Source organism: Coffea arabica, chromosome 4c (genome assembly GCF_036785885.1).
Source record: "Coffea arabica cultivar ET-39 chromosome 4c, Coffea Arabica ET-39 HiFi, whole genome shotgun sequence".
Lineage (NCBI taxonomy): Eukaryota > Viridiplantae > Streptophyta > Magnoliopsida > Gentianales > Rubiaceae > Coffea > Coffea arabica.
This window is the reverse complement of record NC_092316.1, coordinates 46,426,343-46,438,890: the sequence shown is the minus strand read 5'-3', so window position 1 is coordinate 46,438,890 and position 12,548 is coordinate 46,426,343. Positions and strand designations below refer to the sequence as shown.

Here is a 12,548-nt window from a genome sequence, read left to right as displayed (position 1 = left end):
TAATAGTGATAGGAGTACTATTATGAAGAAAATGACAAGATGAAGGTAGGAAAAGGACTGGGCCATGTATAGAGCTTATATTTGTCTGTTATTCAGTTCTCTTAACTGATGCGTGTACTATTGTACATTTGTACTTAGCCGGTTAGCCCGTACTATCTATTTATAAGATTGAAAATTTTAGATTACAGCCGCCAGTCAAAATCTATCCATTGCTCGAACGTGCATGCATGCACGCACCAGTAAATTTTGGTGCAAACTAACGGTATTTCTAGGTAGGATTCCTGGTCATTGCCACAACGGTCTTCAAGGTACATTTCAATTTTCAACTTAACTAGGTAAGTACCACTATTTGAGTAGGACCGGTAAAATTATGTAAATATACCAAGAGTTACAACCACGATTCTGTTATCTAATCGGAGCAATTTCAGGTACCTTACCAGTTCTTGGGAAGGACCGGTAAAATTATGTAAATATTCTAATAGTTACAACTTACATCCATGATTCTTGTTATCTAACTGGAAGTATTTTAGGGAGTTTTGAGAAAATGGATCATGATACCTTGTCTTGGGTAGGACCGGTAAAATTATGTAAATATACTAATAGTTACAACCATGATTTTTGTTATCTAACCCGAAGTACTTTAGAGAGTTCTGAGAAAATGGAGGATAGAGATATCTTAGTGCATATAAGCATGGAAGTATACCTTAAATCATTCTTTCCTCTCAATATTCACATTGAAAAAGCTAACGTGGAAAAGATATTCATTTCTGGCTGAAGTGCTTATATTCATTGTTTTTTGCTTTTAGTTGCTTATAAACACAGCTAAAAAACACATTATTTAAAGCACAAAGTAGTATAGCTTTAAGATATATTAATTTTATGTTCGTGTTTTCTCTACTTTTTGGTCAATATTAGTGAAATGGTGTCTTTTATTTTTCTTTATTTCCTCAAAACTAAGTCAAATAAAAGGTTTCCAATATTTTAGTACTTTATTTCCTCAAAGTAAAATAGTGTCTTTTATCTATCAAAGATTGATTGCCAATACAATGTCTTTGCACTGAGAAGAATAGTCGAATACAATATGTCAATCAATTTTGATCTTAAAATTTACAAAGTACTTAGAATTCTCATCTGTGAAGTTATCACACAATATGGTGTCAAACCATCCAAAGGAAGAAGAACAAACAACTCCGACCGTTATTCTCCCATCAATACAATCCATGTACTCCTAAAAACTTTTAAGTATGTGTTTGGTTCCATGTACACAAGAAGACTAGCTCTAGCATGTACCTTGTACCATGTATAGAAATCAAGGAACTTAGTCATTTTTCAGAAAAGACTCGTGCCAAATGTACAAATTGTTTCGACTATTATTAGTGATGTTCGTGGAGCAGTTGGGTCTTAGAGGGAAATAACTAGAACAAAGGACAACTGGGACCTGGTAATGGAGTGAGATATATCTCATAAATGGTTTAAAAGTGGTTGGTTTTTCTATGTTTTCTGTTGATAGATACATGTAATAGCTACAAATGGAATTATTCATGTGCTATGTCCAAGTATCCTGCTTGATTTGTACAATCTTATTGGCTATATCAATGAAGAAGATCTTTTGTCCCAAAAAAAGAGTATATTTACTTCCTCTTCCTTGCAAGGATTTACTGGGTCATTTTTTAACATATATTTGCATGAAAATTTGCCTTTTGCACTTTCATGTTATTTTTTTTAATGATTACAATCTTGATGATGAATCTCTTGTATGTTGCAAGAGTGGTGACTTTGGTTACTTGTTTCTGGAGTTATAAGAGTGGTTTGTGAGTTATGATATTAATCACAGCATAATACTAAGTTCAGCTAAAATGTCTATATCAGGATTCTTCATTTGGTTGGACTATAGAAGATATTAAAGAACCTAGTTAGGTACTTGATAAGTGACTAATTTACGTAATAATTGTATGACATTTTATATTATTTTTAGTCACTTTGGGTATATTATTGGAAGAAAATGATTCATTTTGGCTATAATTGGTATAAAATGCTTTTGTTCAATTAAATGAGGTTTATATCACTTTTTACTTGCATTTTGTGTATTTTGACAGTTTTGACACATTTTCGTATTTCGGCTATAACTTGAGTTACAATGATCGGATTAGGATGATTCTTGAACCCATTTGAAGATAAGAGATAGATCTACAACTTTGGTGAAGACATCTGAATCCAGTTTGAAGGTTTTCCAGGTCAAAAAGCCGAAGTACAGAGTCAATTGCTATTGGTCGAAACTGGAACAAGGCATGGAGCAGGCAAGGGTATTTCCATCATATCTCAGCCTACACAGATCCAAATGAGGTGATTCTTGATGCATTGGAAAGATAACTCAAAAGGCTACAACTTTCGTGTTTTAGACATGAGCTGGTTCAGCCTCTAACATCAAGAAAAGATCGGTTGAAATTGGGCCAAAAACAGAGCAAGTGATCCACACTCGGATCCACTATTCATCCGAACCCTCGGTTGTTTCTGGGTAAGTGGATCCGAGCTCGGATCCATACGGATCCGAGGCACTGTAGCAGCTCGGATCACTGTAGCAGCCCAGATTTATTGTAGCAATCCGGCAGGAATTTGGCCAGATTTGTGGCCGGATTGTGGTCAGAGAAGGCTGCTTTTTACGCGGAAAACTCAATTTCACCTCCACCAACTCACATGTGATGCTATACATGTGAGAAACATTCCCAGCTGTAAAAGGGAGATGTAATCCTCATTTCTTGACCACCTTTCATGATAAAATAGCCAAATTCATTGCAAAAAGGGAGGATCCAACAATAGGAGAGAGCTTGAAGTGCAGAAATGTAGTTCTTCCATTTTCCTTTGTGTAGGATAGTTTAGCTAGTGTAGTTCATCCATTCTTGTATATTGCTAGACTAGGATTAAGATGGAGATGAAGAAGGCAAGGTGATGAGCTCAAGTGACATGGGTTACATTCCTTTCTAACTCTTTATCTTTTGTACTTGATTCCAAATTTAGTTAATATGCAAGTTCTGGATTTTGTGTTATTTATGTGTCTCTAAAGTCTATGCCTTGGGTTTGGTTGAACTTTCTATAATTGTTAGTGTTTATTATTTGGTTATTTGACTGCTATGATTTGAGCAAGTTATTTAGCACTTTGGCTCTTGAAATCATGATTAATCTGGTACCATTAATTGTGATTATCTAAGGTGTTGTTTCTGCAATGAAAATTGAGATTTAACACTAGTTCAAGAAGTGCTAAACATAGGGAGTACACTCACGAAAGTAGAGGTGCACTTATGTGGTTTTTAGTGATTCATTTCATGTAATTTCATTGAAGAAATGAACTTGTAACTAATTTCATAACCATGAAAATAGGTATGGATTAGTTATGAGTATAGTTGATTCACTACGAAAGTAGGTTTCAAATGCATAAGGAAATTACACCATAACTAGCCTAGATGTAGTACTCAATGATCCAAAAATAGCACTTGCATGAGTAGTTAGGGATACCACAACCTAAGGAGCTTTTATTTGTTATTTTGTATAATTTCAGTAGGTTAAATCTGTTATAATTCATTGATAGTCTAAATAATAGAGAAGCTCTAGTAAGACCGGTAATTGTTCACTCTTCCCTGTGGGATCGACCCGATATATACCCTAAACTACTAGTTGATCTGTATACTTGCAGTGAACGGGTGTAATTCGGTATTTTTTAGCTTGCACGTATGTAAAATACCCGTCAGTACTCAAAATCTGAACTTGTTCAAATGCTCCACAACAGGATTCTACTTTTGCTGAGAACATTTAGCATCGGCTTTAAAGTTGTGAGGAAGAGAGATAATTCAAAATGGTCCCAAAAAATTCTTTGAATTTGTTTTCATCGGATAATTTTCATCAGATAATTTTCGTCATATGGCACATTTTTTGTGTGATCATGCTAGACAGTCTACTCGTTGTGGATTGTTAAAAACCAAGAATTAGGCTTTTGACAAATATATTCATTTAGTGATACTTGTTCCTGAGAAATTCACTCGTTGCTTCGCAAGGCTAAAAACAAATTAGCCAGCATGATTTTCTCTTCCACAATCTAGATACTACTATTGAGAATTTTGCATGGTGGAATTTATCGTGCCACGCAAGAATTATCAATCTAGGAATATTTTTTTTATGGAACACTAAGAATTATTAATCTAGAAATATTTTAGTATTTTAGTTGAATTTTCACGGGCCATATAGTGTAAATTGAATATTCGACTAAGTTGGCTGTCACATATGGGAATTGAATTACTGTTTCTTATACCGTTCCAGTTCATGGAACCAATTGTCCTATGGTATTGTTAAGATAAGATCTTATAATTATACTGAAGTGTTACAATCTTCAGGGCCTGTTCTTACTATCTGATGATATTGTCACATTAAGATTTTTTTAGGGCCACGCAACTATTCTATGGTGGGCTTGCTAAGATTTCTATTTTGCAAGGAGTCGTATCTGAAGAACGTAGAAAAGATTTTTGTTAGTGCCAGTGGATTTTGTTTTTGGTTAGCTTGATTCCTGGCTTCACTTTTAGTTACTCTCATCTCTTGAGAGATGTGGCTACCCAGTCATCATTACCTTGTTTTCTTACCACTTGCATCTAATTGTTATAATAATGCTGCAGTATATTGTGAAAATTTGCAAGTGTCTTGAGTATGAAATCTGGTGGTTACCTTTAGGTGTTGCTTTACTGAATGGTCTTCATGAAATCTGGTGGTTACCTTTAGGTGTTGCTTTAGGTGTTGCTTTACTGAATGGTCTTCATGAAATCTGGTGGTTACCTTTAGGTGTTGCTTTACTGAATGGTCTTCTTAGCTGCAGTGAAACATTTCTTTATAGCTGATGAAATGACTGTTCTCTAATTTCTGTTGTTTTTTCTTTGTGATCTGAAATCTGTTTAATGTTAGTAGTATCCACGGTTCAAAGTCTCGGCTAAAACCGAAACGACTCAGCCGAGTCGTCACTGGAACGGACCCTTTTGATACGATATCAGAACGAGATGATTCCAAAATACTTGACTCGTCAAGAATTCGGCCGAGATGTCTCCGATATGGATAATCTCGGCCAAGTTTATTCGAATCATCCCGAATTAATTCGCAAATTTACATTTTACAGATTTTCTTTTGCTAATTTTTTATTATTTTTGTTTAGCATATTTTTAAATATTATTTACAATTTTTAAAACATTAAAAATTCAAAATTTGCGTATCACCGAAATCGTAACAAATATGTCAAAATCGATATGAAATGGTTCGAGGCATGACAGCGACCGCGAACACAACTTTGAAAACGTTGTAATGCAATCAGAATACATTACTTCATAAATTTAGTTATATGACTTGTAGTGTTAGATGCGCTTTTAGTGAAGATTCAAATTTGGTGTTTTTAGAATAATTTTTATGTTTTATAAAATGAAATATAAATTATTAACTAAATAGAGCCAAAAAAAAAACACACATTTCAAAAATTCAAAACCATACATTATTCAATACAATAAGTGGATGCTCAACTCAAGTATGTATCCAACCAACACACTTAAACACCTAATAAGTACTTTAATTGAAAGTTTAACTACATGAAAGTGCTTTCGATAAATCACTGCAACTTCAAACGAGCATTAAATGAACCAAGATGTGCCTACTTTAGCCTGACGCTCCCCGAGGATGTGCTTGACATGATATCTGGATATAGTGGAACAGAAAGGCTGGACTTAAGGAGCTCAATAATGGAGTCATTTACTCGGAATGATCTCGACAACACATCATCGGGGACAGTAGGCGTGGAATTGAAGAGAGCATGAGACAGATAATGAGTTCCTGGTTGTTGACTGTTGTAGCTTGCATAAAGGAGAGCTGTCGCGCCCCATTTTTGATAAATAAATAAAATGGTTTAAAAATGTATTTTTGGATTCAATTTGTGATTGGAAAATAAATTGTGATTTAAAAGAAAAAATGGGTCTAAATGGGGTTTTGAAAATGCGACGATTTGACCCAAAATTATAGTTTAAAAAGGGTTTTTGAAATGAAGAACGGAGTCGCCACTTGGTAATGAGTTAAGGTGTACCAAGTCACCTAAAAAATGAATTTTTTAAGAAAAATGAGAAAAAATTAATAAGAAACCCCTTTTAAACGACTCCTAGTCCACGTAAACCAAGAAAAAAAGTTCGGGAGTCACATTTGACAAAGGGGAAGGCAAGGATACAATCCAAGGCACCCCTTTGACCTAGCCAAGGCTAGTTGCGTGATTTAATCAAAGATTTTCTTGTTTTAACCAAAGAATTTATTACATTTGGATGTGCTACATGAAATGCAAAACCCTAGATTCTAAGATGTCTCTTGTAAGGTTTTTGGTCCCAACCACATGAATTGTGGCGGCCAATGAAAGAAAACCTTATAGAGGTCGATTAATGCAAATGATGATTCAAGTGCAAGTGTGCAAGTGTATAAAAAGGTGCATGTGTGCAATTATATGGAAATCCAAGTGTTTGTGTGCAAGTGTATGAAATATAGTGATAAGTGTATGTAGATCGTAATTAAGTGCAATTTTGTGAAGTAGAAACCAAAATGAACAATAAGGAAAGGAAAAGTAATGAGGAAATGTGAATTGAAAAAGTGAGTAAGTGAAAAATTGAGAATGAATGAACCTAAAGGAATGCATCAGGTCGGGTATGGGAATGACTCCTAACTTTTTCGACTTCGATTTTTCCTTTGATTAGAAGGCAAAACTAGCGTGCTAAGGCTATCGAGTAGCCACACTCGCTCGTTTCCCTTATCGGAGGGGACACTTCAAGCAAATGTACCCTAACTAGCATGAAATGCAAGACCTAAAGTGAAGGGGAAAGGTTTAGAGGAGCATGCCAAATGATAAAACTAAGGAAAATTGCATGATATGTAGTGAACATGCAAACTATGCACGAATGAAAAGGAAATGGACCTATTGGGTCTAGCGTTGGACTAGCCCTTTCTATGAGTTCCTACTAGCGTTGGACTAGTGGAACGTAACAAGGGACCACAACTAGCGTTGGACTAGTGCGGTGACGGAAAAGGGGGGTCACAACTAGCGTTGGACTAGTGTGTGACGTGCATTTATCCATCACATTCATTCATAGCTATGGAAAGCAAGTAGACATGCCAAACATTCATAAACACGTAGCACGTAACACTTAGCATGCTCGACTAGATGCAAGAACCTAATAAAGCAAGTAACACGTAACACATAGGCATGCAACCAAGCTAATGAACCTATTACATTCACTAACTAAAACAAAAGGGGGAAGAGGGAGAATGGACCAAATTGCTCGCCAAAGCCCTATCTATTACAAGCCAAGAGGTGTACACATACCCCATTAAAAGAATAACTCAATAAAGCAAGAATAAATGAAATGAAAGGGTCTAAAGCAAAGGCAATAAAAGCAAATTAGACATGCAACTTCCACGTAGCACGTTGGATCACATAGGAGAGACTAAAAGGGATAAAAGGAATTATACCGCCACCTTGAATTGATGCTCTAAATGGAGTGAAATCACTTATTTATCCTCCAAAATAAAAAAAAATGGTCAAGGTACCAATTTATTTGAAGAGATTAAAGAAAATAGGCAAACAAGCTCAATTGATCATACAACCTTTAAAATTGTGACTTAAGTGCAATTTAAGCAAAGCATGGTAGCTAATTAAAGCAAACAAGTAATGAAGTTGTAAAAATTAAAACTATCAAGGACCAAATTGATGAAATTATTCAATTGATTGGGTCCTAGTGGCATAAGGGAAAACTTGAGGGGGTTGAGAGGCAATTTTCGAAAGTTATTTCATGCAATTCATGCAAGCTACGAAGAACTTCACTTCTGCAATTTTCATATGCTCTAGCAACCGAAACAAGAAATCTGCTGCACATTTCCCTCAAGACCAGATTTCTTGAGCACAACTTTGATTAGATATTTCCAAACCAACATCACAAATTCAGACTAGACAACCCACTTCATAGTCACCATCATTCAAACAAGCAGGAAACTTAGCAAGATCTAGTGCAAAAATCTGGAAAAAAAAAACATACAAAAATGGCTCGGCAAAACTGATTGTTTATTTTCCAGCCAAGGTTTTCTTCCCATTTCAATATGCAAATACGTTCACCACATGCCAAAATTCTGATTATCAATCATCAACTAAACATGTAAATTCATTGAAATGAGAAAACGGAGCTGATCATCAAGGCTAAAAGAAACTTAAACAGCAAAAGAAGGAGGAAGATTGCTGCAATATTCATCCAGAATTTTTTGCAACTTCAAGCTTTCAAATGCAGGTTTCAAGTAAACTTCAAACAAAACCAGCAAAGACTATCACTTGACCTCATTTAACATCTGGACACTTTGATTAACACAACAAAACTGAATATGCAACAAAAAGAGCAGCAAACAAATCCAGTGTTTCAAACAAAGCCAAAGCTACGGCCAGCTAAGGAAAAAGAAAGCTACTCGCGCATGTTGCTTCAACAAGACCAAAGCTTTAAGCTCGTTGCAGCAGGCTTCATGCGCAGGTTTCTACAACTAACCAGCTACAATCTCTCCCATTTTTATCATGCAAACAAAATCAATAAGAAACCAGAAAATTAGACAGACCAGAAATTCATAGGATCAAGCCATTCGATGCAGCTTTTGCAATTATTTTCATTGCAAATTTCATAAGCATGATTTTTGTTCTTGCAGATGCTAACAGTAGCGAGGAAAAAAAACGAAATCCCAGATTCGAAATGAAACCCAACATTCGGAACAGAGGTAGACAAATTCAAAGACAAAAAATGCAAACCCTTTTTCTGTATAACTTATCCAGAATTTCGGCAAAAGCAGGCCCCGTAAATACCCTTCCCTTTTAAAACTAGCATCTTGACATTACAACCTATGAATCAAAACTGGACGTGCAAGATGACAGCAAACAAAAAGATGACAGCTTTAATGCAGAATGTAAAGCGTGGGGCTCCAATCATACATATACAGGTTTGGAAATTTTAAGGGATTAGCATCTGAAAAGACAGAGTTTTCATGAGAGAAATGGCTTACAGTGGCCTTCCTTTGGTTGAAGGATCTGATCTGAAAATAGCAGGAGGCGGTGATAGCAGCTTCTTGCCTCGGTCAACTCTTCCTGGCTTGGCCTCTCGCTTTTCTTTCTGCCGCTGTTTCGCTCTTCCCTCTCTTCAACTCGCTTCTTCCGCAGCTTTTTCACTCAGCCCATCAACACCAAAACTCTCCTTTCTCTCACTCAATCTCCCCCTCAGCCTTTCTTTTCCTCAGTCGTCCAACCCCAGCTTTTCTATCTCGGTTGTATCCTTTTTCCAAATTCAAACCGTCCCCCCTCAATCTCTCTTAGCCGTCTGATTTTTGTTTGTGCGCCGACCTCTCTCTCTCGTTTTGCTCAGTTTTCCCTTAGCCGTCAACTCCTAAAACCTCTCCTTCCTTCTCAAACCTTTTGCCGTCTGTTTTCTATCCTCTCTATCCTCTCTCCCGGTTGCTTAATTTTTCGTTTCGCCGTCCTCTCCCAACTCTCTCTCAGTCACTCCCAACCTAAGCACTCTCTCCCCCTGTTTCCCTTTTCTTCTCCAGTTCTCGGTTTCACTCTCTCTTGGCTTCCCAATTTTTCTTTTCATCAGCTCGTCCCCTCCCTCCGTAGCTCCAACCTCTTTCTTTCTTTTTCCCTCCTGCTCTCTTTTTTTCGACGCTATTTTTCTTTTCCTCATCCGAGAGCCTCTCCTGCGGCTGCTGGCTCTCTTTCTATTTATATGAAAACCTCACAACCCTAAACACTTCTTCTATATTTGCAGCCAGAGGGCTGCTATGAGCCCTTCCTTGCAAGCTGCAAAAACGCAGCTTACAAGTCGCGTATTCTCTCTCTCTTTTTTTTTTTTTTGAACTTAATAATTTAACAAAAATAATAGTAAAACTAAATAATAAAAAAAACAACAATTTTAAGTACAATTACATCAAAATAAACAAACTAAAAACAACAAAGTTACCATTTTCAATCTTTTCTTTCATTTTTCATTTTTCATCATTTTTCTCTTTTTTTCTTTTTTTCAAAATAATTTAATAAAAATAAATAAAATGCCAAAAGAAATAAACATATTTTGTGAACAATTTTCTCTTTTTCCTCTTTTTCCCCTTTTTTTCTTTTTTTCAAGAAATTCTATGCTAGAAACTAGAAACTAAAAATCAAATAAAACTGACATGACAAATAAAAAACTAAAATAAAAAGTAAATGAAATTACACCAAAATTTGGTGTCTACAAGAGCCGTTCCCTCCCCAACATTGTATACAAAGTGCACAAAAGCCTAAGGGATCACAACCAACATTTTAGGGGTCATAGTCTTATAGAACAAGACATTATCAGTGGTTATAAAGCCTGCAATGACTTTCCCCTCCATCAATAAAAGCATCTCACTCGCCCGGGGGTGTGTGTGCGGGCCTACAACTCCTCCTTTGAGGAGCTGTATTTGAATCATGGTTACACCAAGAGTGTTTACCGCCGGGAAAAAGTCAACATGTGCTGCGGCGGCTTTCCATCTATCGATATTGAACGCTGTGGTATCGGTGATGAACCCGTCGTAGAAGAAGTCGTCCACAGTTACATTATTAGGGTTTTTGCAAGGATAACCATTCAAATATATATCTGAACTTAAATCCGCGATACAGTAATCTTGTAATGGAGATGGATCAGCACCATAACAAGGCATTACTAGTGATAGAAGTACTATTATGAAGAACATGAGAAGGTGAAGGTAGGGAAAGGACTTGGCCATGTATACAGCTTATATGTGTCTGGTACTGTTACTCGGCTCTCTTAACTGATGCATGCTATGTTTTCAGAACCGGACCGGATAGCGATTCGGCCGAGGTCAGGGGTCAGGGGTCGATAGGGGTCGAACCGGATGACGTCATAAATAAAAATTATTTAAAAATTAATAATATGTTGATATTAATAAAGGTATATTCATATATATTTGATGTTTCAAATATATTTAATAAGAAAATACAAAGAAATTAGAACAATCAATTAGCAATTCATATTATTTAATAAATATTAATAAGTTTAGAATTAAAATTATGAATTAAATTGAAAAATAACATCAAATTTTAGGACAATATTTATAAAGTATCAAATATTTGAGGTATATCAATAAATTTTAATAATTTAGGGGGTCAAAACATAATATTAAGAAGTTTGAATTTTTTTTTTTTAAAAAACACTGTTGAACCGGAAAAACCGGTTTTTTTCCGGTCAAATCTGATTTTTGACCGACTTTGACCGGGTTTTAAATTCTCGATTTTTTTAGTATGACTCGGACTGACTATCTGGCCGGTTCCCGGTTCGACCGGTCGATCCGGTCCGAGTTTCGAAACAGAGAATGCATGTGCTTAGCCCGCACTCCATATTTATAAGATTGGAAGTTTGAAACTAAAGCCGCCAATCAAAATCGAACCATTGCTCGAACGTGCATGCACGCGCGCACCAATAAAATTTGGTCAAAACTAACGGTCATTCTAGCCTATGTAGGATTCCTGGTCATTGCCACAACGGTCTTCCAAGGCACATTTCAATTTTCAACTTAGCTAAGTTGAAAATATGGAGGATAGAAGTATCTTTCCAGCACTTGGGAAGGACAGGTAACATTATGTAAATATACTAGTTGTTACGACCATGATTCTTGTTATCTAACTGGAAATATTTTAGGGAGTTTTGAGAAAAAGGAGGATGATACCTTACTGGTAAAATTATGTAAATATAATAATAGTGACAACCATGATTCTTGTTGTCTAACGCTATGTACTTTAGAGAGTTCTGAGCATATAAGGATGGAAGTATATCTTAAATCATTCTTTCCTCTCAATATTCACATTGAAAAAGCTAACGTGGAAAAGATATTCATTTCTGGCTGTAGTGCTTATATCCATTGCTTTTTGCTTTTAGTTGCTTATAAACACAGCTGAAAAACACATTATATAAAGCACAAAGTAGTATAGCTTTAAGATATATTAATTTTATGTTCCTGTTTTCTCTACTTTTTGGTCAATATCAGTGAAATCGTGTCTTTTATTTATTTTTTTATTTCCTCAAAACTAAGTCAAATAAAAGGTTTCCAATATTTTAGTACTTTATTTCTTCAAAGTAAAATAGTGTCTTTTATCTATCAAAGATTGATTGCCAATACAAAGTCTTTGTACTGAGAAGAATAGTTGTATATAGAAGTGGCAAAATGGATAAATGGTTGATAAATGGTTTTAGTTAAATGGATAGTGGATCAAATTGATCCAATCCAATTAAAACCATTTAATAAATGGATCTAAATGGATGTCATTTAAATGGATAGTGTAAACCATGATCCATCCATTTATCCATTTACTCTCCCAAATTCTAAATTTAAGATCCAAATGTTTTTTTCCAAAAAATATAGATCCCCAAAGTTCTATGCTTAAATCACCTAAAACCTTTTGGTAATAACAAATGCTTGTTCTACTACTCTATTTCAGT

General features: G+C 35.6%; 1 protein-coding gene across 1 annotated transcript; it reads right to left on the bottom strand.

Annotated features, from left to right (window-relative positions):
- Positions 1-10,350: 10,350 nt before the first annotated feature.
- Positions 10,351-10,818, bottom strand: LOC113739218 (germin-like protein 1-1). Its single transcript, XM_027266453.1, has one exon. It carries the CDS (start codon positions 10,816-10,818, stop codon positions 10,351-10,353), a length of 468 nt encoding a protein of 155 aa, XP_027122254.1.
- Between the last annotated feature and the right edge of the window lie 1,730 nt (positions 10,819-12,548).